Source organism: Plectropomus leopardus, chromosome 14 (assembly GCF_026936395.1).
Source record: "Plectropomus leopardus strain MGB_pleo_1.0 chromosome 14, ASM2693639v1, whole genome shotgun sequence".
NCBI classification, from domain to species: Eukaryota; Metazoa; Chordata; class Actinopteri; order Perciformes; family Serranidae; genus Plectropomus; species Plectropomus leopardus.
The window spans coordinates 29,598,315-29,624,004 of record NC_142189.1 but is presented as its reverse complement, the minus strand read 5'-3'; the positions used below and the strand labels follow the sequence as shown (position 1 = coordinate 29,624,004).

At 39.3% G+C, this 25,690-nt stretch overlaps 1 protein-coding gene across 1 annotated transcript; it reads right to left on the bottom strand.

The window, feature by feature from the left end:
• Positions 1 to 270: 270 nt before the first annotated feature.
• On the bottom strand, positions 271 to 22,515 carry c9orf72 (C9orf72-SMCR8 complex subunit). The gene is made up of 10 exons (XM_042501324.2): positions 22,332 to 22,515; positions 20,917 to 21,411; positions 19,481 to 19,576; positions 18,297 to 18,361; positions 16,267 to 16,339; positions 15,388 to 15,504; positions 12,766 to 13,001; positions 12,423 to 12,480; positions 9,950 to 10,059; positions 271 to 1,426 (listed from the first exon to the last, which is right to left on the bottom strand). The coding sequence occupies exons 2-10, from the start codon at positions 21,361 to 21,363 to the stop codon at positions 1,240 to 1,242; spliced, it is 1,389 nt and encodes a 462-aa protein (XP_042357258.2). The 5' UTR covers positions 21,364 to 21,411; positions 22,332 to 22,515; the 3' UTR covers positions 271 to 1,239.
• Between the last annotated feature and the right edge of the window lie 3,175 nt (positions 22,516 to 25,690).

Below are 25,690 nucleotides of genomic sequence, written 5' to 3'. Positions count from 1 at the left end.
CTCATATTTGGAGATGACTGGATCCTTTTTATTAGGACTCCTCTAGTTTTTGGACTTTGCCTTTTGAGGAGCTTCAGCTGGTTGATGTCAATCATAATCATCCAATGATGATTATAAGAACGGAGTCCTGCCTTAGAATCTGAAATAGATCTGCTTCTAATGTTGCTTACAGCTCCTTTAAATTTGTTACCACAGTCTTAATTTTCTATCGTTAAATATGCACATCAACACAAAAGTTCACTGGTAAAAAAAAAAACCCAGCATCATAAATTAAGAGGGGAAGAAATCAAGCAGATTTAATGTAGAGGACATTTCTGCCATTTGACGCAATTCTGATAAAAAAAAAAAACAACAACATGGTTGCACTGTCTCTCCAGGTGGCAGCAAATGTTCTAAATTCAAAATTATACAGTAATACTTAAAATGGCACATTATGAACTCAACGCACAAACATATTTTCTGGAAGCAACACACAAAGCACACAAACCAGACTGCTTGACTTTGACACCAGTAACGATGAAAATCTGTGCAAATCCATTTTGCACACAGCTGGATAAATGCATTAATGATGACACATACTGTCAGCAACACCCACGCAGATCTGCTTTGTCAGGAGGGATTGTGATAAGATTTCATTTATAGTGCTTTTGTCTTTTCCTTTAATGAAATCTCCGCACTGCTCATGTCACTAAATCTGCACCATTCACATTCAGCACACACACTCATTAATTGAATTTCTAAAGAAAAAAAAAGGCAATCCAGAAGTTCAAAAGGTTTGGAGGTTATTGTATAACACAGGCAGTGAGGAAACTAATAACTCATGTTTTAATAAATATCATTTTAAATTAAATTGCAAATGTCCTGGTGGGCACCTCAGCCAATTTGAAGACCATAAATTAATACAGACCCTCTATTAACAGAAGGCATAGGATGCATGAATTATTCATACCGCGGAGCATAATTTAAGTCTTCTCAAAACATTAAAGTCACATTATGCTTACAGCTGATCAAGGCGATACATCAAAACTTTAACTCAAATGGCTCAAAACAGCAGAAACAATTACTCTTTTACTTTAACATCATGCCTTGAACTGATCAAAAGGAAGGCAAAAATAAACAAATATCCAGGCTAATGGTTGTCTCATGAATACACATGTGCATGCACTGATGTCACGATAAAACAAAGACACTAAAACATCTGTTTCCATTGGCCGTCTGATACATAAAGTGCAGGTGAAGTCAGAAGCTCATGAGCGCGTCTCGCTCTTGCATGCTGGTGTAGAACGGCTTCCCGAACACGAACGAGTGCAGTCCTGCCCTCAGCTTCTCGGCGAAGGCCATTATAATGTTCAGGTCTCCCTCCACCATTAGATCCAGGTCGGTCTTTAAGTTGCGCAGCGATCGAAACGGCTTCTTCCCCTTTTGCCTGTAAAGAGAGGAGGAGAGGCTTTGTAGTGTAACTGTTAACAACCTACAGTGCTCGGGGGGGTCAGAGGATTTGCATGAGCGTCTAGTTGCAGCTGTGCGCGGGAATGCCATGCCGCCATGAATTATGTATGCTGCTGCAGGATGGCAACTGAGCATAAACAATGTTGTCAAGGCACCTGTAAAATAGCATGGCCTCTGACCTCAGGCTGTTAGCAGCACCGTAAACAAGACCCGCTTTTATTCTTCCACACGAGCACATAAATAATGGTTTTGCCGGTGTAGTTACTGTTGTCTCTGGAGTTAGATGTGTTCGGGCATTTACTATGAATTCAGAAAAAATACACCCGTAGAACCAGTTCAGTGGGAGGGAAAAATCAAATCAAAGTAAAATTTTGTATTTTGTATTTTATATTTGGTAGGGTTTTGTATTGGCAGAAATCTGGCAATACGACGCACTTCACGATACAAGCTTTCCGATTCAATAAACTGCGATATATTGTGATACAGTAAGCAAGGCAATATATCACCTTTTTTCAAGATCATTTTTTGGCCTTGTTGCCTTTATTGCATAGCTTAAGTGTGGGTCAGAGGGAGGCTGTGGTATGACATGGAGGTTGGACTTAAACCCAATCACAAAGACAGCCTCTGTACATGGGACGTCCATTCTACTAAATGAGCTACTGGGTGCCCGACATATCACAAACCTTTTTTTTTTTTCCATGAAACCTGTCGATATAAAAAACACACCACCATATGCATTAAAGTTTACCTTTTTATACAATCAGAGCAGCTGGATCTGTGTTAGTCCCCAAAATACCTAATATTTTAGCACCACTTCATGTGCAATCTGAGCAAAGAAATTAACATCTTCCGATATCAGTAACAAAACCCAAACAATGAAATAAACGAGATAACAGGATTCTTTATGAAAACAAACCAAGGAATTAAAAAACTGTGAGCAACTAAAAATCAAGTGTTTTTGAGAACTGAAACAGTATCTCAAAAAGTACACCCCTTTGCCACCAAAATTTGCATGTGCACGCATGTTTTCAAACACAGCTAAGCCCACAAAATATAGGCCATACCCTGCGTACCCACCAAACGCGATGAAAATTATTTCATCGCGCCTCAAATGAAATCGCGTCGCGCCGGACGCTCCAGTTTTGACTCTCGTACAAAAACCCCAAAATGGGACGAAATCGCTCCGCGCGTCGAGCCCGCCCAAACAACAACATTTCTTCCGCCATTTCATTCTCTCGTTGACCATGCCTGAGATAACCACGATCGCTGCACTGTACCTGCTCTGGAGAAGTTCCCAGCGTCTTCTGCGGGAACACCAGGACGTCCATACGTCAGCACGTCGATGACGATCTCAACGCTGATAGGCTGTCGCGGCCCGTCTTCACGCGACGACGCCGCAAAAGTTAAATTATTTCAACTCGAGCGTTGGATGCGAGGCGTTGCCGCACAATCGCGTCCATCGCGTCGCCCGGCAAAATGACACGTCAAATCGTGTCTTTGCATTGACTTTGTATGTAATCTTGAGGCGCGATCATTTTTCATCGCGTTTGGTGGGTACACGCCGTTAGACTGCATTTCCACTGCCACTGAACACAGCGCTGCAGCAGACAAGTCTGCCTTTCTTGTGCGTGCGTGCGTGCGTGCGTGCGTGCGTGTGTGCATCAGGTATGAATGCAGACCATACGCATTAAAAATCCAGATGCTGGCAGGTGTTTTTGTGCATAGGGAATGAGGCTAAATTACGATACTCAAGCGTTTCAATATTTCTTACAGCTCTGATATTTCGTAAAAAAAAAAAAAAAAATCTTTTTAATTGGAAATTTCAAGAAATCCAAATGGATTAAAAGGATTTTGTGCATTTCCATTTTTCTATCTACAATTGAACTTTGATTACATGATTACCCAATATCTGTCACTCTTCTCTCTGTGGCCAATAATATAGATGCCTTGTGTCATGACTGATGTGTTGGTTCTTTGGAAGAATACCTATTTTGTTGATCTGTTTTCTTTTACTCTTTATTTTTTAAAGTATAACCATGGTATACTCTCAAGAAATCATGTCTTTGTGAACTTTAAACATCTACCCTTGGGGATTTACTGTTGACCATGAGTACATTTTTCAGAAGATTAGAGCTCTACAATCACTTCCCCTGGAGACCCTGAGGTTTTAAACGTAATAGCTTTTGTGGCCCACTTCCTAAACCTTTATTTTTTTATTTTTTTGGTCACAAGGATGCAGCACAACAAGCTGTAAACACAACGGTGATATATACTATAGTTCATGTGGCTATTATGTTAGAAAACAGTTACTTATTTACACATCCACCTGATATGGAGTAATATTAGTATTCATTTGGAGCCATGTCTCCAGTGTCCTGATGAATGTAAGTCCGATATTAACTCTACTTTTAGCTCTGCTTTTGGTCTCCACCAGTTTGTAAGAGAAATGTCTGGCTCTTTAGCTAAATGTTCCACTTTGTTCAACAGCTGGTTGCAACTGCTGCACAGTTTCAATTCAACCAAAGATTAGTGTCAGCAATCATGTTATAGTTATGGTGTTGAGTAATGGCGAGAAAAGTGTTTTTGCAGAACATTAGGATGTCACAGTGAAGTTGACCTTTTGGATAAAATATCTAATCACTTCATTATATCCTATTAGACATTTGTGTGAAATTTTGTCATAATTAGTGAAAGAATTCCAAGAGAAGTCCAAGTGGACTTTTGTGCCAAATGTGAGGAAATTCCCTCAAGGCCATCTTGAAATATTGCATTCACTAGAGTGAGACAGATGCAAGGTTGTAGTGACCTTTGACCACAAAGGTGTACGTTTGTGGCAAATCTGAAAAAATTCCCACAATGAGTTTGTGAGATATTGTGTTTACCAGAACGAGACAAACAGTGTCACACTGACCTTGACCTTTGACCTATGAATGCCAAAATCTAATCAGCTCATCAAGTCCAAATGGACATTTGTGCCAAATCTTAAAAAATTCCCTCAAGGCGTTCCTAAGATACTGCATTCACTAAAAAAGGACTGACAACTTGAAAACATAGTGCAGTTTATCGCCGGTATGGACGCAGAAAAATGAGCCGATACAAATGACTATAAATGTTCTGTAGAGCTGTGGAGAACTGCAGAGTTGGGTGAGATTTCTCTGTGGGTTCTACTAGAAAAACCCTTTCACATTACACTTTATTATTTGATCTATTGTTAATATAAAAACATTCATTAGTGCAGCTTTAATATTTTTCATATGGTGCCCCAAAATTAATGCACTGTTCCAAAACACAGAGAAACAAACTTATGGAGCCATGGGGTGATTAATTTTTTGGTGTATGAGCAATTTGTTTTCAAAACAACTTGCTTGCATTTACTGATGCAATAATTCAACTACTGTTAGTAACCCTGGTCTTAGCATGTAATGCTGTCAGAATAAATTAAGACTATAATTCTGATAATTGTACATATGGTTTTCTGGACATTTTCCCTTGCTTATTTTAATATTTTTCTAAATCTACTCATTTCTTGCTATTTGCAGGAAGTTTCTTGCCAAGCTGCTCATTGCCTTTCCCCCATATTTTGGAAAGAAATCGAACCAATTTTCTCATGGTTCACAGTGTAAATACTTGTGTCTTGGTGTCTGTGTGTAGCAAAAGAAAAAGGATGTCGATCCAGGTTTTAAAGGGTTAAATGATGCTCTCAGTTTAAATTCACTAAGAATATCAATATTACAACCAACCAAAAGTAACAAGTGCCAGGACCAGGAGTTACAAATCCTCCCAGCTGCTCACATTCTGCTCAAGTGTCCTCAGATGTCTTTTATAAGCAGGAGAGAAGCCAAATCATGTAGAAGAAGAAAAACAAACAGGGAGTGACTGGTGTCCTGAAGGAGTGGGAAGGTCAGTCCACTGCTGGAGAGCACAGAAGGAGATGAGTCAAGCCCAGATGGAGCGATGACCAGGTCGCCACGGGGACAGCGACGTGAAAAAAATCGGAGGAAAGCTGAAGAAACGACAGTGTTTCAGATGAATTGCCGCGGCATAAAGAAGGTGCTTCAGAGAGCCGAGACAGACGGGAGGGGAGGGGGGTTACTGTAACCCTGATGGGACTAGAGCGTGACCAGAGATACAATTATTTCTAGTTCTTTCACAAGGAACTGAACAGGATCCCCTGAGAGGTGGATAATTCCGCAGATTTCGCAGACTACAGCTACAGTACTGGCTTCTAACTTGTTTTATCATTTAGCGAATCTTCTGGTAGCTGGATACATAAGAGCCACATTAATGCAGAGTGTGCTGCGAGGCCATCAAAAGCAACCAGGTCACCTTGCCACCTGGCATCCAGTCTCATTTCTGCGCCTCAGGTAGAGGGCGGAGGGGGCAGAGAAGTGAGAATTTCTTGTCAGTGATCAAATGGCGATCATAAAAACATCATTTAGAGCTTTGATGGTGATGAGGGCCTCTCAGATGTTGAGCCACGGTGACTGGGAAGGCAGTGACATGTGCTTTGCATCATTTTCCCGCTCTGCACATTATTCACCGCGCACGTGTGATGCAGATGAGGAAGCCATCACTCTGATGCTAAAGATTCATCATCCTGCTTGACAATCAGCCGCCTCCTCCCAGTTTCTTCCACAACACCAATCACCATCATAAACCAGTCCTGAGAGCCCGACTCCCCAGCAACCAAAGGTATCTTTTTTATGTTTTTTAACCGTTTATGAAAAATTGCCCTTTGAAACCTGGAGCGACAACACTTTCCTTGTGCAGATTTCAGATGCCCTTTTCAATATTTAAACCTTTGAACCCCTAACAAAGTGGTGCGATTTCTTTTGAAAATGTGGGAAGAAAAACAAAGAGCAACCTGATAAGAAATGTTCCAAAAATAGCAAAAACTTAGATTTAGAATGTTATTTTTAAAAAGTCTAGGGAAAAATTGTCTATGGAAAAAAAAGTTAGGGGAAAACAATATTTTTTTGAATATTAATGCATATTTAAAATTATGTTAAAGAATTATTTTAAGTTTTGGTCTTTTTTAAATTTATTTTTCTCTTTTTTATATTTAAAAAAATATTTAAAACATTTTATTGAGAAAGGTCACAAACTGTTAGCAAATATACACAGATATAAATTATTGATAAATATACAAATGCAGCATGAATATAATTAGTGCATTCACATAACTAGTACAGACACCGCTCCTCTCCAGGATTTTTGAAATTAAACAAAATAAATAAATAACAATTAGACAAGAAAAAAAGGAGGAAGTAAACAAACAAAACAAAAAAGTATCAAAGCACCTTTTTTGTTATTAATTTTCAGGTTATTTTCTTTTACTTTATATTATTTCTTGCTAATTTTGGGCTAATTTCTTCTTTTGTTGCTTATGCCTTCTTCCTGTGTTTTTGAAAGAAATTTAGAAAATTTTATGATGTAACAAAGTGTCAAAAAGGCCACCATGTCTTTAGTTTTTTTTCTGTTTCAATCAAAAAGCAAATCCTTCCGGACTAAACTTAAGAGCAGACTTTTTGTGCTCTCTCTCTTTCTCTCTCATAACCTAAATGAGGCGTGTCCCTTTTGAAGGGCAAAAATGGAAAGAGAGGAAGATCAAAATCATTCAGATGCCTCCACTTGTTTCACTTCACTTGTTACGTGCCGGCCTCGCCCCTGGTTGTGCGTGATGTTTAACAATCAGATCAAGCGTGTTAGAACTTCTGCGTGTGCTATTCTGGTGAAACCAGGGGGAGATCATGAATATAGATTGCCTGTTGCTATTATAAAAACATGTAATCTCTACGTCTTCCCAGCCTCATATTGGGTACTGATAGTTGTTGTCGGCTCAGCAACACTGATGGCTTTAAATGCGCTCACAGACAGTCATTTGTGCAGACTATGCAAAATAAAAAGCCTTGCATCTATTATGTTATGGGAGGTTTAATGCATCTATTGGGTCACTACTGAAACTTATCAATTAAAGGCATTTTCACACAAAGCAAAAAAAAAATGCCAGAAAATGTAATAAAAATGATTTTGTGGGGTTTTTTTGAATGCTTGCACACCCCTGCAGAACATTCTTGTGAGGAAAAAAAATTCACATGGAACTTGATATCAGCGGATTTCCCCCCTGCAGAAATATCTATTTGACCATTTAAATCCTTTCTTCTAACTGGTGTCACATCTCCATGTCTAGCTAGCTAGCTTGCTGCCAAAATGGAGGAACTTCTTATTAATTTGGTTTGTGTTTCAGCTAGGATATGATGCTAATGCAGCTCATACACACTTGCTAATGTTATATGATGGTTATAAAACTGACTCACCACAATAGTTAGCATTAGCATAAAATTTAGCGTTTGATTAGTTTGTGTATTGTGTAGTTAGCCCCCATCTGGTTTTCATAGTTAATAGCCAACGCAGCTAATTTCCCTGCTGAGGACAACTGTGCAAGGGGTGAGTTTTTATATGAGTCAGACATTAAAATGGTATTATGTGTTAATGTTGGGCATGGATGCTTTGAGTGACAGGATGGCTGGGAGGCATCGCTATGGCCTATGAGTCAGATTCAACTCCTCCAAAGCTCCAAATATGATCAATTCAGGCTTCAAAAAACCAGGATGGCGACAACAAATATGTCAAACTTGAGTCTTCAAAACAGGAGTCAACAAACGAATGGGTGATGGCACAGTAGCTACGTCCATCATTTTTACAGTCTATGGTCTGGATTGGTTTTCATTGTTCAGGCAGAAAACTTTTTCTTGTTTGTTTGTTTTTTTTAAATGCAACATGGCAACACAGATAATTAGAATTGGACCTGGTGTGCACTGTTGTTGTTGTTGTTGACTTTTATGTAGATTTTCTGTATTCCCACACCATATTTTTACATCACACTGGTGAGAGACAGCTTTGACAAAATCAAATTCTTCCTATTAGGATTCTCATCATTGGAAAAAATTTTAATTACTGACATTTACTATCTGCTTTAAGGCAGACGATGTGTATCAGTTGGTATATTACCCAACAGCATGTAGGAAGTATCGGACTCTTCAAACTTTCAGCAGTTTCTCACTTACTGTGTTTGTGCCTATCAAAAAAGCCAACTGCAGTGTTTCTGATGCATCGCAGTCATGCTTGTCGGCTTGTTCAGAACAGGGTGAAGGATGACTCATCTGATCAAGAGTGTTTTCTGTTGCTCAACAGAATGGTGCCTGTTCTTTGCTTCGAACCTGCATGGTTTCCTGACCGTATATTTCCCTCTCTCTTCTCTGTGTACAAAACATATTTTTTGTTTCGAACTCTGAGGGTGTGTGCTCACCTCACAACCATGTCTTTCTGTTCCTGCAGGCCCACTGTACATCCGCCTTGTGGTGTTTGTGATTGGATTCAGCTGTGACCTCACCCACAACTAACAGATGTTTCTCGACTGGAGTTAATGTTGTCAGTTCCCTATCGCTCTGTGTTTTGTAATATGTCCCCCTGAGCTTGCCGTACCTTCACCCATGTACACCAAAACCCTGGGGACAATTCCACCAGCTGCAGAAAGACACTGACACGACTAGTTTGACTCCAAACTTGGGAGAAGCATGTCACATGAGGCCACAGACTACATGACTTTAGGGCCGTGATACTCAACTTACTGCCCGCAGGCCAAGTCTGGGCCCACAACTATTTTTAAATTAACAATAACAAAAAAAGTGATTCATGCTGGGAATTGCTTTTGTAACTTATACAGTATACATAAGGTGCCAAATTGGATAAACAAAATAATAATAATGGAAAAAAAATGCCCGCATCACCCCACAGTAGCCCTACCTAAGCCTTTCATGTCCCAAAATACTGGAACTGTCCTAAAATCGTAGAATTGTCCAAAAATCCTAGAAACGTGCTTAAATCCCAGAGACGTCCTAAAATCCCAGACATGTCTTAAAATACAGAAAATTTCCTAAAATCCTAGAAATGTTCTAAAATTTGGGAAACACCCTAAATTCCCAGAAATGTCCTAAAATCCTAGAAATGTCCTAAAACATTCTAATACCTGAGAAATCTTCTAATATACAAGAAACGTCCAAAATAACAGAAATATACTTTAATCTAACAAACGTTTTAAAATCATAGAAACACGCTAAAATCCGGGAACTGTCTAAAATCCTTGAAATGTCCTAAAATCCTAGAAACATCCTAAAATCTTAGGAACAAGTAGCATGCTGCTAAGACTGGCCCCTGGCCACCTGTCATTTTGCGAAAGTGGACCCTGAGCAAAGCAAAGTGAGTATCCTTGCTGGAAAGTGTTCTGCAGGGGGCCAGTGGTGAAGTCACAAAACAAATAAGGTCAGTTGCTGCAAAGTCAAAGCAAACACAACGGCAGACAGCCAGCCAATAATCAGCTCTGTATTCAGACTTTCTGATGTTTTTTCTGTGTGGCGGGGTGTGTGAGTGTTGTGGTCTGTTGCCAAACAATAATCCTTTTTGTTCTGTGGATTAAAGTCTTACTGGTGACGGCTCTTACGTTTCGTCCTCGATGTACTTGAGCAGCGTGAGGGCCTTCCTGTGGAGCAGCAGCAGGAACTGGGCCAGATAGGTGCTCCGCAGGGACAGGCCCGGCTTCAGCATGAACACCTGGGTGCGACACAGGATGTCAATTAGTAGTCCAGGATACGGCTCTGCTGGAGAAGGCTGGAATAATACACACCCACCCCTCCTTTGAGCTAACCTTGAGAGACAAACATATTGCTGTTGTCATGAGAAAAACTTGTAACTGTGGGAGCACGTTTATAGAAACGGGTGATGGGTTGTGACCTGTGGGAATAAAATCTACTGTTCTGTATCTGTGGGCTCTAGAGACTGTGACGGCGAGGTGGGAGCACCTTTTTCAAGTATTTGCTGCAGCCTGATAACAAAGACTGGGTTAGTGTACCACAGACGAAATATGACAATACATCTGTCGCTTTAAACTTCAAAATATCATACTCTGCAGGAAAAAAAGGAGGTTAGTCATAGACAGCATGAGGGAGTCAAAAACAGCAAATTAATTTCTACTTGGTGATTTCTCATTCTTAATTCTGCAGTGCTTTAAACCCCTTGAAGTGACAATTCACCCAAAAAACAAAAAATCAAAAACACATATTTATCATCTTAACTGTGTGGTGCTATTTATCAGTCTAGATGCTTTTGCTGTGAGTTGCAGAGTGTTGGAGATATCAGCCATAGAGACGTCTGCCTTCTCTCCAATATAATGAAACTAGATGGCACTCGGCTTGTGATGCTTAAAGTGCCAAGAAAATACATTTGAAAAATTCAGCAGCAATGTTTTGTATGAAATCACGAGCCGCTTACACAAGATAATCCACAGAGCTTCCTACACTGAGCTGTAACGTTAGCTAGCTCAGTAGTGTCGTAGTGGTCCTGCCTGTGGCTGAGCCTGCAGCGTGGGTCTTGGTTGCACTGATGCCGTCCTACTAAACGCCAACTACTACTGCCATTATTAGTCATACCTCCACTATTATTATGACTGTTATCCCCACATACATGAATTACAAAATTTGCATGTAATATTACATGCTGTCATAAATTACATTTATTAATTTAATGTCTATTGAGATTGTTAAATGTTCTATCATGTTAAGGTGCATCTCTACTCCTCTCTCTCCCTCCCTCTCTTTCTCTCTCTTCTATGCATCATTTTGTCATCAACTGTAATTTTATTGTTTTTTACAACATCTATTGCACATCTGTCCATCCTGGAAGAGGGATTCCTCCTCAGTCGCTCCTCCTGAGGTTTCTACGCCCCCCCCCCATTATAGGGGGTTTTGGGGGAGTTTTTTATTAGTTGCTGTGAGGGTCTGAGGATAGTGAAATTTCGTATGCTGTAAAGTCCTCTGAGGCATATTGTGATTTGTGATAATGGAAAATTGAATTGAACTGAAATTGTATAGGTGAGCAGCGGCGAAACGGTTAAAGGGTGTAGTTTCGTAAAAAGAAACAAGTTCCTTCATGAAACTGCTTACAACAAGGTCTGTGGATAATCTTGACTAACCGGGTCATGATTTCTGTCCCAGTGTCATGTAGTTCCATTATATTGGATATATATTCCATTATATTATAGAAAGAACCACAGGAAATAGATATCTTTTTGATTTGGGGGTGAACTGTCCCTTTAATTAACAATTATCAGCTGCGTAGATCCTAACTTAGAGCTGACAAATTTACATTGAAAGCAAAAAGCATTGTTATTCCTTTTAAGTGAAACATTCAAGAACTACATATCAACATTTTGGAACAGAAATGCATTAAAAAAGGCAGTATATAAAGTAAATAGAATAGACAAGAAAAAAATGTTCATTTCTATCACATTCTCGCCTCTGTGAATTTGGTTTACTGTCACTTTTTAAGCGTAAACTCTGCAGAGGTTCGTCACTTGGCCAAAAGGGACCAGCAATGGTTTTATGGTTTCAGCTTTGTGCAATAATAACTTTGCTAAGTTATATTACACTGAGATCCATGATTGATCAAATATTCCCCAACTTTGCATGGAAGAACATTTTTCATTTTAAATTCAAATTCAGTTGAAAGCTCCATTATTTGCTTTCCTGACACTATTGTTACTGTTTCAGATGGACACCATTTACATAGCTCTCACAGAGCACAGCAGGTACAGCAGAACAATGTGAGAGAATACATTTCATATTTCTAACTAACAGATTCCTGTTGTGAGCTTAAAAAAAAAGAAAAAGATATATAACTCAGCTCTCCATAAAACCGCTATTCGATTTGTATGGTGAATAAAGCTTTTATCCAAAGTGCTTCACAATTTCTCTCTCTCAATTTTCTCCTGAATGATGATAAATAATAAAAAATGGTCACTGTTGTGTTATCTATTATGTTGCTATTTTTGTCAATACGTTGCCAGGTTACTTCTGACTGGGTTGGAAGTGCTTTTTGTTTTGTTTAACAATATAAAAATTGTGTTGCTATATGCTTACCTCATCTATAAAAGACTTCACCAAAGTGTCTTTATGCATGACGTCTTGAAATATATTCCTAGGAAAAGAACACATTGTGATTATAATAATAATATATTTTTAACCTTGTTTTTATCGAGAGCATGATAAGACAATAGAAAACAGCATGGATTTGCGAATTTTCATCAAGCAACATACAATTCCCAGCCCATTACCCCATTTCCCAAATCCCAGTGCATCCAGTCCTAATTGAAAATAAACGAATAAATGAAAAAACATAAATAAATGTGAGGACTAAAGACAAAACAGCGTAATAAAGTAGTGAATTAAAATTGCAGAACTCTAACTTTGGTGTGTTTCTTACAGGTCAGGTGTGAAGGTTTCGTCAGTGTGAATGATTGTGTCCGGGGGTATGTCCTCCTCGCTGTCTGTCTTCCAGAGAGCGGTCAGCTCAGAGCGCATGTAGCGCCGCTGGTTGTACGTGTGTTCGTGGCACGGCGGCATCTGCTTCACTGTGTTGATGTCGACGTCAATGTGCGTGGTCGGGTACTGGGAGTAGAGCACCTGGCGGAAGGGCAGGACGAAGCTGCCTGTGGAGTCCTGGGAATATGAAAAAAAAAGGGGAAATCCTCACTGAATACCTGCCAAGTGCCAACCCTCAATCTGGTCTGATGTGTGAGGGCAGGTTTATGTTATTCTGCCAGGTGTTTGGCAAATCTGTCTTTATAGGAGGAAACAACAACAATAAGAAGCTACTTGCCTGCAAAAAATGACTTAATTTATCAGAACTCCTGACCTGGATATACAGATAAAAAATATAATACATAAACAAACACTGAATATCAGCGCAGCTCCACCGAAACATCCTATATCCATGACATATATGTGCAAAGAATCTTAAATAAATCATTTCACTTTTTGCAAGCAAGAAGCTTTCCTTTGTTGCTGTTTCTCCCTAGGCCAGTTCCCCGCTGCATTTTATGTGGAAATCTATAAGAAGATCCTGCAGGAGCTGCTCAGCACAGCTGACGTGCTCTTTATGACTGCGATGACTATAAACAAGCACGCCAAGTTTTCCACTGCCTCTTTTGCTGCTCTTATTCTGCTCTTGTTGACACAAAGAACCGCCTGCCTGTGTAACACTGAGCCCTCATGCCTCGCAAAACAGCAATAAATAATACGCAACATCGCTGACGTTCACAAAACCTCAATCCAGCAACTGACCACAAGTGATTGTAATGGAGAAAACTGTGAGTAGAGAAACAAATTAAATGTGTCTAATGTATGTGCATATGGCAATATATTAAAGGAATACTTCACCCACAAGATGATTATTTGTGTTTGAGTCATTCTCCCTGTGTTACATTGAAATCTGGAAGAAAACTGTTTTTCTCACGTCTCCACTGTGAATGAGGAATCTAAAAACAGCAAACATTTCTGATGAACTGAAGTACACGGGATCTGCATTTAAACACAGCGAAACTACATCAAAACATCCATTTACATGCTCTCACACAACTCGTGCAGTATAATCCAGGTCTCTTCATCCAGTCTTATGCTCAGTACTTCACAAACACGCATTTTCACAAAAAAAAAGTAAAGCAAAGCGCCCGGGCAAGTTGTCTGAACTCTGCTTGTGCATTCCGTTGACTTCCCTGGGGTGCGCTTCTCGTCTGTGGATGAAACTGTTTAGGCAGAAGTGTTTTAAATAGTAAGTTTTTGTGAAAATGCACGTGTTTAGGGAAAAACTGAGCAGAGGCCATTTTATCTGGAAGTCACACGAAACTTTGAAGTTATAATTCACTCTTCACCAAAAGTAATGCCACTTTAATAAAAAATCAATTAAATTTACAAAAATTATGAATGCTTTGTAAAACATTTCTATGTTACGCAAACAAAATTATCTTTGGTAAATTTTCCAGCTGTCTCTCAGCACCATAAAGTTAGTTCTTAATGGTTCTCTCTTGCAGCTTGATTGGATGGTGTTGGATTGGTTGAAACTAAGTGGATCTGAGGAATTTAATGTTGAATGCTGGGAATGAAAAGTGTTAACGTTAGCTGATTCAGGAAATAACTTAATTTATGGCTCACTTTTTCAATAATGTACTTTTTAATCTTTGGGTAAAGCATTTTCAAGCCCAAAGGCTCAAGTCCAAATGAAGTAACAAGTCACTGGTGTTAAAGTCCAAGTTGAGTTGCAAGTCTTATTTGTCAAGTTGGGTTCAAAGTTTGTGACTCGTGTCTGACTTCTTTTTGGGAAGAACTGAGCATATGATTGGATAAATGGGGTTTAAGATTAAACTGCACGAATTGTGCGAGAATTTGTAAACGGATGTTCTGATATACTTTTGCTGTTGTTAACCATAGAGGCAAGAGAGCAAATAACAAATTCAATGTAGCACAGGGCTAGTGATATGCAAATAATACAATACAAATAATAACTTTGGGAGGAGGGAGGTCAAAGTATTCCTTTAAAATTTTAAAACGACCAATTGCCAAAATAAGATATATACACCCTTACCTATGTTCTTTATCCAAAAGCTTTTACTTTTACAAAAGCTGCAGCTCCTTTACTCAGCTAACAAAAAGTCTTCATTAAATATTGTACAAAGTACTTAAATTTTTAAGAAAAACTCAGTCATACTGTATAATTTAAATTACTATCAATTTTACTGAAAATTATTTGGAATGTAATCCTCTTAAAATCTGGCATAAATGTTATGCTAATGTTGTGGGAGATGTGTTTCTTTAAGCAGTTGGATGATTAAAAATGATTCATAAGAAGACAACAGAAAAAAACTCTGCATGCATTAAAACAGATGTGAATCTTGTGCAGCGTGCTAATAAAAATATCTTCATTGAGAAAAAGAAATTAGGTCAGAAAAACAGACTGGGCAACATCAAACAAGCAGGCAAGAACAGAAAAATAAGCAGACTTTCGTTCAAATCTCATCGTGCTGTATAATGAGAGGGAGCTGGTGGCTACCTTGAGCAGACCCTGAACGAACAGGCCGGTTTCGTATTTGAAAGAAGAGTCGGCCTTGCAGAGGCGAGAGCACTTCCTCTCAGCCGGGGTGAGGAAGAGGCAGAGAGTCCGCACAATCTGGGAAAAAAACAGCCAAGACTTTCACAGTTATCAAGAAAATCCTTCGGAAAATGAAGTTATTGCAACAATTTGTGGTTAGAAGGGGGGTGCAAACTTCTGAAACTAGGTTTCCTCTTTGTCAAACACAAGCAGAAAACAAATGGCCTTTTGTTTTTACCTTGACTGATACCTTATCCTGGCTGTTAGATTAAAAAGTGGTTATTTCTGCCCATTCTCTGCAAATTTATTCAAAAAGCATCTCAAGAAGCTGCATTTTCGTTACAGACCATAATCTGACATGAAGCTGGGGGCTAGTTCTTAGATACAAATAAAAGTCTTGATTTAATTGGTGCTCAGTTCAGGCCTCCAGTCAATAAAATTACAAATTAAAGCTGCGTGGCCCTTTGATATTCATTGGGCAAAAATGTAAGTGGCTGTTTTCTGCTGCAGATCACTTAAACAAACAGCGCATGGTGTGCAATATCACTTTTCTCTCTCGGTTAGCGCCGCCAAATTTTTCTTCTATTTAATCACAACCTCCCATTTTTAGTAGCTTATCATATAACTTCTATCTCTATGGAAACAGTTTGCAGCAGTAACTGTGTTGCCAAGCTCAGACAGACATTCAAAACACCGACTCAAGCAGTAACAGAGACTGGAAAAAGTGCATGAGGGGCTCATTAAACTCAAAACAACAGCACAGCGCACTTCAAAACATTTTAAATTATGGAGATGCATCACAAATTTGTCTGTGCGCAGTCACTAATACTTTGCATTTACCTTATTTACTTTCTCTGGGTTGCTTCCAACCACTATCGAGCAGCCGCAAGTCTGCAGATGAGAGCTGATGGCCCTGAACCACAGAGACAAAGACATGCAAATCAGAGCCAATTATCTCCATTAGCATTGCTCTAATCATTAATGACAGCTTTTAGGGATAATGACTGAGACAGCAGAACTGGTCCCGAAAAAAACATGCGTAAGACTTTACACAGAGGAGGAATGAGTGGGGTGCAGTGGAGAGTTGCATTTTGCAAAGTAATCATTAAAGTGACCTTTTTACTCATGTAGTTTGATTCATGTACTGGCCTTTTGAATGTATTCTTAGGTATTAAACATTCAATTTCACATCATAAAAGGGGCAGTAAAAGGGCCTATTTTTCCTCTCACCTGTAGTGCTATTCAGTCTAGATTGTTTTGCTGTGAGTTGCAGAGTGTTGGAGATTCTGGCCCTAGAGATTTATGCCTTCTCTCTAATACCTCATTCCCACCGCAATTAGCAGGTGCATGCAGGTTTTTAAACATGAGTAAACCCGCTAAATGGCTATATTCCCACTGCCACTAAATTCACCGCTGGAGAGTGAGTCTGCCTTCTTGTCAGCTGGCGCGTGTGTGTGCGCGCGCATGTCCTTTTTTTTTAGTCCGTGCAACGTCACAGACAGGCAGAAGAACAGGTAAACAGCAGACAGCAGCAGGATCAGAGGTCTTTGAACACTTTTCAGTGGTTTCTTCTTGTTATTTATCTCTTACTCATTAAGTCCCCCTTTCAAACTCGATGCAAATGTATTTGAATCTGTGTTTTAGCGCAGCTGAGAACAAGACGGAGGGTAATTAGTGTTGGCACGTCATTGCATCTCGTTGGTTAAAGAGCTGAAATTACTGCACCGGGTGTTGCATTCCCATCAATGCTGATCGGAGGCAGAGGCGATAAAAACCTGTCTACTGCAGAGTAATTTGACCCGGGTGTGAATGCCGACTACACTCCCATTGCATTAAAAAGCCAGATGTTAGCAGGTTTTTCGTGCAATGAGAATGAGGCTTAAAATAAAAAAAAGAACGCAATCGGCTTGTGGTGCTCAAAGCACCCAAAAATGTTTTTTAAAACTCAAAAGCAGAAATCAGTTTTATTAAGAAACTAGAATTGGGTACCATTCAAATCTGATTAAGTACTGGTACCACATTCAGTTCCAGTATCCAACATTACCTTTTTTCTGTCAGTACTTTCTCTGTAATAAAACATAATTTTTGAAAAGGACAGGGTGTCACAACTCAGCCAGGGGGGACGCCAATAATGTTTACATCTTGCACTGTCACAAACACAAGCCTCTCATCCATAAGTAGATGTACTATTCCTTCTGTTTAGTAACAGGTTTGGAAGGTGTAGTTTGGTAGAAGGAAAATAGATCACACATGAAACTGCTCACAACAAGGTCTGTGGATTATCTTGAGTAACCGAATCATAATTTCTGAAAAGAGACATTGCTTTTGAGTTTTGAGGAAGACATCTCTACGGCCGATATCTCCAACACTCTGCAGCTCACACCAAAAATATCTAGAGTGATAAATAGCACTACAGGTAAGAGCAAAAATATGGATTTTTATGTTGGGATGAACTGTCCCTTTAAATCATACTTTACTCTGCTCATAAGGAAAGAACTAATTTGCCTTTTAGCTGAAACTTAATCTCACATTGCCTAAAACATACAATTAATCTGGTGTTCTCTTATTAAAAAATCTCCACGGGCTATAAATATCCTGAAGATTCAGGTAACTAAATTCCAGTGTGCTGATGCTTTGTCATCACAGCAGGAAGCTGAGCTAATCCTGTTCGAGTCTGAGACACTGGGAGCTTCATTGCCGAAGTGGACTTTCCGGACCCTCAACACATACAGCGATTTAGCTTTCGTCCTTTCTCTTGAGGAAACTTTGGGCTAAGTGGAGAGCCATTACTCATCATCGGAAGGTTGATGGGTGTTAAATGGGCATTGTTCATCATCTGTCTCCATTTGCCTGTATGGGAGAGCGCTTACTTGTGGAGGAAATCCTCGTGGCAGCTGTCCCCGATGTCATCATCATTTAGCACGGTGTCTTTTATCTACTCAGCGGGAGAGAAACAAATGAGTCATTTTTAAAATTGGTCTCAACAAAGACAAAAGTGCTGATGGGCACATTTGCAGGCACTGCCATGAAAATAAGATGCAAAAACACTATCTTGTAACAATGTAGGAAACAGCGAGAAAGATTCCAAGGAGCGTTTTTTTTGTCACATTTGCATATTTGAGGTAGCAAATGTGTTGAATCGCACTGGGTGGTAATCTAGGCAGAGAATCTGGATGATGCTTGCTCTTGGAAACTATTTGAGCGATGAAATAATGAAATAACTAAAATTTCCCAAAGTTGGGGGTTGTTGTTTTTTTCTTCCAAAAAGTCCTATATGACTGTTTTTTCAGTTTTTCAGTTTTTTCAGTCAATCACTGAAACATGATGCTCAAATTAGTAAACTATTAAAGGAATACTTCAGCCACAAAATAATTATTTGTTTATGAGTTACACATCCTGTGTTACCTTGAAATCATTAAGAAAACTTTGTTTTTCTTGCATGCCTCCATGCTAGACGAAGAATCAAAAACTAAAATAAATTCTTCATGAACAGAAGTAAATGGGGTCCACATTTAATGACAGCAAAACAATGTCAAGACATCTGTTTACAAACTCTCACACAACTTGTGCAGTATAATTGAAGTCTTATTTATCTAATCGTTTGCTCAGTGCTTCCTATACACATGCATTTTTAAGAAAACCTTCCTATTCAAAACACTTCCACATAAACAGCCTTGGGTGAACTATCTGTCCATGCACATGTTTAGAAAGTACTGAGCATACAACTAGATTAATGATTAATGGATTATATTAAATGAGTTGTAAAAGAGTTTGTAAACAGATGTTTTGAAATAATATTGTTGTTGTTGTTGTAACACTGCCCCCATTTAATTTAATATATCACTGTGAAGACATTTGAAAAAAGCACAGTTTTCTCTATGATTTCAATGTAACATAGGGTGAGTAACTGACACACAAATACTATTTTTTATTATCCATAATCATCCACAATTCTATAGTATTTTCAGAAAGATTTACATCCCTTTGTTGTCAGGTAAAATGAATCAATCACATGGTGTGTTTGTGTGTGTGTGTGTGTGTGTGTTCTGCTCACATCTATATCTTCTGGCACACTGTGTGTCTTCATGGAGGCCAGCAGCTCCATGATAGGGACAATCTCCAGACTCAGCACCGAGATGATGTTGTAGCCCTGTAGTTGAAGGAAAGTAGGAACAGGTAATTCGAGCACTGCACACGGACACTAAAGCCAGTCGACTGAGGAGGCTGACAACATTCATACTTGGGCTGGTGACAGAGATTTCTGGTTTTCAAATGGCAATGATCTGCATTTTAAGTCAATTCACAATAAAGGGCATGTTACAGGCTGTTGGCCCACATACACAAGCTGTGAAAGCTGGATGCCTCAATCTCAAACTGAAAAACACAACTGTTAAAGGAGTGTTGTTACTTCTGAATTCTGAGTGATGATTGGAAGCAGACTGACAAAACAAATGGCGTAAGAGCAAGGCTCATAAATGAACTGGGTGTTGATTGGCGTAGTTTTACATGGTTTGTCCTCCAGAGAGCATGCACAAGTTATATTTTAAATGTAAAATGTCCAGCTCACTACATATACTGGTCGTGATTTGACAAAAAAATAAATTCAAAAAAATTACAGGCTCCATGTTTTTTGATTTTGTAAATCTCATTTTGATGTCATATATATATGAATTTTATTTTAATTTAATTAATGGTAAACGATAAACGACCAGAAAAATAAGTGGGTAAATCTTGTATCCTTATCAACGAATAAGTAAGATATTGCAAGATTGTTATTGTGACCAGACATCTGGTGCCAACTGTACTTGACCCTTTCTGACACTTAATGGTGCACATATAGATACATGTTGGTCAGCGTCAAAAACATACTGCATATCGATACTTGGGTCTAAGGCCAGTAAACAGTGTTTTTTCAGCAATGACGACTTTGATATATCTAGTTTTGAAAGCAGCACTAGATGACTAACAGAGCCCCAAAAAGGCTTAACAGCAGGTCCATCAAGCAAAAATGAAATAACTACTACAGTATTTACTGTCAGTGGAAACAGTCCAAAGAGAGGAACACCAGACAAAGGGTCAAACAGGGATGCGTTGAACATATGCAGAACATAAGGGATTGATGAATAAGCATATTTCTGGTAAACATTCAACCTGGGAGACCCACTTTTACAGCACAGTCTGCAATTTTGATATATTTTTAGTGTTGTGCGTCACTTTATTTTTGTCTACCCCTATTATTACCTCTTTACTAGCTATCTCTGTAGGAGCTCTTAAACCTAATTAGCTAATTTAGTCCTCTGTGTTGGGAGACTGCAACTTTATTACTCTGCCGATGTTGTTGCAATCCCGTATGGGTAAAACAGAGATGATAGATTACTTAATACCCCTTGCGATCAGGAACTAAGTATAGAACAGCTTTTAAAGTAGCATATAAATGGTAATAATTTTCCTACTCGTGTCCAAGCGTGAGAAGTCAAGGGATTGGGGTACCTTCTGCATCCAAATGCGTCCCTTGCGTATAACATGTTTTAACCTCTCCACGCAGATGGTGTGCAGAGGCAGGTAGAAGGCCAGCTCCGTCTGAGGCAGGATAATGGACAAGGCACACGTGTTTTTGTCGCCCTTCAGCTCTCCATCAAAAATGAGAGACACAATGATGACTCCCTTTTCTGCCAGGACAAAGAACTTCACATCCACGGCGCCACATTCGGCGCTCCGCAGAATCTCCCCGTTTAGTGTGTGATTGGCCAAAAATGTGACCTCTCCATCGCTGAGGAACATCAGTTGGTCTCCCTTTGGCGTCCAGATGTGGCGCACCCGTGGGCCCAGGATGTTGTCCCAGTAGGCAAAGGTTGCAGCCAACAGCGGGCATTCTCCCTCCACTGCTACTTCAGACTTTGCCACAGCAGGGGACTGGGGTGGGCAGCCAGAGGACATTGGAGAGGCTGGGAAATGTCTCTGTCTTGTGTCAGAGTGATAATAAACCTATATCATAAACACAGGAAACAACACTCATCATTTTTTAGGGAGGAAACGTATAATCTACTTCAATTTCAAATGTCTCTAAACCAACCTATCAGAATTGCCACTTGTTCAATGACCACAAAATCATGTTATCCGATCATATGGTACAAAAAGAAAAATCTAATAAACTTGAGGCTTTAAGCAGAAATGAAAGTCATTTGTAATTTGGGACGTTGTTGAAGTCAGCTGACGCTGCACAGACCCAGCCAAAAGCAGCTTCTCTTTTTTCTGACTATGTGTCTGCAAGGACAAATGTTACACCAAACTCATTTAATTTTTGGGAAAAATGTAAAAGCTTACCCAGACTCAAAGCCAGTCTTCGTGTGCTTATGTTGAATTCGGCATTCATACTTAATATACTTAATCTTTATTTCAGTGAAATGTCACATTTTATTCTTTAGTTTTATCTACAGTTCTTTACATTAATGTCACGTGTTTATAGCGTATCAGACATATCGCTGGTCATGTTTGACACTAAATAAGAAACACAACTGCTACTTTATTGACTTTATGTATGCCGAATTTACCAGCAACTTCCGTTAACTTCAGGCTTATAGCTGGTGTGTTGCCATGCAGCTCTGTATATCTGCAGCAAGAAATGCGACTTTATATTAACAGTTTTTACAACGGAATTTGGCGAAATACATTTATGCCGGTAAAAACTGTACGATTTACGCCACAAACTTGCGTATTGAAAACGCAGGTAAAAACCTAAAGGGTAAGCTGGAATATTTTTGAAGTTGCTAGGGAGTAAGGAACCAGATAAACTTGGTGTTTAATGTATTTAAAAAGGCTAATTCGGGGAAACCAGCCTAGCTCGCTAACTAGCATTAGCCACACTGACAGTGACAAAGCACAGAAATAACACCGCCATGACTTACTTGTTCGGTCTTTCCCGTGCTAAATCGCCACACCTAGAGGAGAAGTTTGAGATGTTGTAAAAAAGTCAGAATTACATTTTTTCGATAGCTTTTAACACTTCAGTGGTTATTAGCCTGCTGCAGTGTTGTTGTCTTGAGGACACTTCCTTGTACGTCAGCCCTACGTCATCGTTGAGATGCACAGCGTCCTCTAGCGAGCGAGGCGCGTCAGTGGACAGAGAGTCAATGATGTCATTTTCATTCCAGGCAGCCACCTGCAGAATATTAGTTATTTCAATTCATTTACACAGAGCCCCGTCAAAAGATTGGATTACATCTGCGAGCAAAACACTTTGAGTGTCCCTTTTAAGTCCATCCTCTGAGGGTGCTGGAGTCCGAAATAATAGCACATCAGTCCTGGAGCCCTACTGCTTTTTCTTTGTTCCCCTTCAAACATAGCACATGCATGACATCTCCCATGAGTATCTGGCTGCAGAATTCCACCAATGGAACCTTAACACACTGGATATATGTGATATTTTGAATACACAGGGATTTTTAACACCCCTGGTTCTCCTTTACCTGAAGGGAAATTAGGAATTCTTTTGAAGACCCATGTTAAGATGGCTATGGGTGAAAATGTGTGCAATATCATGCCGCTATCCAGTGATCCCCTCTTATCACAAATGTTTGGTCGAATTATTATAGGTGCATAAATACCTTCACATCCATTCTCAGCACTATGTATTGATATATCTGTACACTGTATACACACTTTTGCACCTAATTCACAATATTATTCCTAATGGTCTCTGTAAGACACAAATGGGATGGCTGATGCCGTTGGCTCTAAATGGCTCATCACCCATTCAGATACTGAATTGCCACTGCAAACACTAAGCCCTAATTATGTTTCACAGTTACTCAGTGAGTTGAAAATTGTATATTCAGTTGTGCCACCATCACAGACAATGTTGGTGGTGAGCTGTTATTTCAGGAAATGTGCTTAATTGTTTTCTTGCCTGGCAACCCAGACCCCCAGGAAGTGTACCGAGCTTTGAAGGCCATTTTTGTTGTGGCCAAACAGTGGAACTACAACTCCATTAATGGATATCATTGAGTCCAAAAAGGCTTTTTCCCATTGACTTACATTGGGAAAGAGATGTCTGTAATTACATGCACCATTTTCTTGAGTAAAATGACTAGTTTCACTATCATAACTAGATAAGTTGGGTCTGATAATATTTTCAAAGCCTAGAAAAGTCACAAGAGTAAATAATTTTATTTCTATTCAAGTTAGCAGAGCGCTAAACCAGAAGTAGCCTGCTCGGTCGGAGGAAGTCTCTTGTCCACTTGCTCTATGGACCCAATGATGCAGGAGCAGCTGCAATGCCAGGTTATTCCATACTGTGGAAACACAGCTTTTTTGGCATCATGCACCACTGAGCAACTTTTACTGAAATGAATGAGGCCCAATATGCGAATGCTGCATCCTGGTGTTTTAATGCATTCATAGCAACCTTACAGTGATGATGAGATTCTACGAAGTCAGTGTGTCTAGCCAAAAAATAGTCCAGCACATACCTTCTTTAAAAAACACAATCTGATGTTTCTACAAATCGTTATTTATGTATTTATTTATTCATTTGCTTATTTGCATGAAATAACCAAATAAGATATTATAAACATGCTGAAAAAAAGTTAAAAACCAGCTTATGCTGGTAGCTGGTTTTAGTTGGTTTAGCTGTTTGAAGATGGTCTTAGATGGTCCTGACCCAGGACCCATCTAAGACCCATGTTGCTCGTCTAGCTTGTTAGCATATCAATCTGCACATATTTATCTTCATGCATAACACATCACAGAAGACTTGAAGCCCATTTTGTCGAGATAGCAACACATCAGACTGGTAATCATAACCTCAGAGTTGCAAAAGCACAAAACAAGCAAAAACAGACTTAACTTACTTCATTAGCGTAGGGGGTGGCGGCATGGCATGTCCTCCTCTTACTTATCACAATGACCAACCTGATGAAATAAAATGTATAGCAAGTTGTCCTTGTAGGGCTTTAGTTTTACAGGAAGTTCAGTGGATAAACCAGCTAGAGTAATCTTAACCATCTTAAGCTGGTGAATTTTGTGAAGGCACAGAGTTCACATTTGCTAATGTTTACAGAGATAGCAGTTACCATAAACATTTTTTTGTGTAAGGTAAGTTAATATGTTTTTATAGGAGTCATATAGAGTTGTTCTTTGTAGTTTTATGTCTGAAGAAAATCCTGAAGTTCCCAAAGGCGTCGTCTTTTTCCTCTGTCATTATGCCTTTGCATATTCTGTATTCTTATGTGACCTGCTTGCTAGCTTGCTAAATTGTTAGCCTCAGTGGTTTTAAGATGCCGTCAGCAGCATCCATATTGCCATTACCGAGCAGCAGCGCTCTTCTGACATAACCACTTGGAAGCAAAGTGTAGCTATTGTGTACAAGGCCTCCCATGTGATAACCACGAGCTCACAAGCTCTATTTGAACCCAGCATTAGTCATTCTGCTTAGCTAAGCTAATGGGCTACTGGTTGTAGCTTTATGTTTAATGGAAAGACACGAGAGTGTCTCCAATCTTCTCATTTAACTCCTGGTAAGAGAAAGAATAAGTGACAGCACTGTCCTTCAGCTAAACTAATTACACCCAGACAGGAGGTGACAGGAGTGTTGCTGTCTCTGAATATTTAGGACTTGTGAGAACTTGCTCTAATAGGCTACTGAATATGCTTCAACACACTCCTGTTCTTTCTAGCATATCTTTATGTGTTTCTTTCCTTCTATCCTTTCCCAGTGATTATATTATCACCTTTTATGTTGTGGAAGTCTTTGTTTCACATTTTGTGTTATGTAAGTGATGGGCAGAAATGAACAATGCAATGTTTTTGAATGACTCTTTTTAGTGTCCAATATGTAGCTTACTGGGTCTGTCTGTTGAATTTCTGAGTGCTCAAGAATCCCTGACTTTCACTCGAATGTGCGCTTTTAACGTAGAGTACTGCTCATGTGAGTGAACAAGAAGCAATTTTATCGGACTCAAGTCCAGGCATGTACTGAAGAAGACAGAATGAACCCTTCTATCGAAATGGTACGTGCGCTACTTGCCCAGGAAGAACCACAAATCTATGCAGTAAAATTACATTTCTCTGAGGGCTTGCATAGCATTCCTACATACAAGTAAGCTGTTTAATCTTAGCACTGAAAAAAACAGAATACTCTCAAAAATGAAAACTTATTTGTGATGACTGGAAAGGAAGAAAAGTCTTGTGTGGCGGGCAGCACTACATGTCGAACGTGTCATGGAGAAACTGACACCATATTTTTCAAAACATATTAAAACTCAAA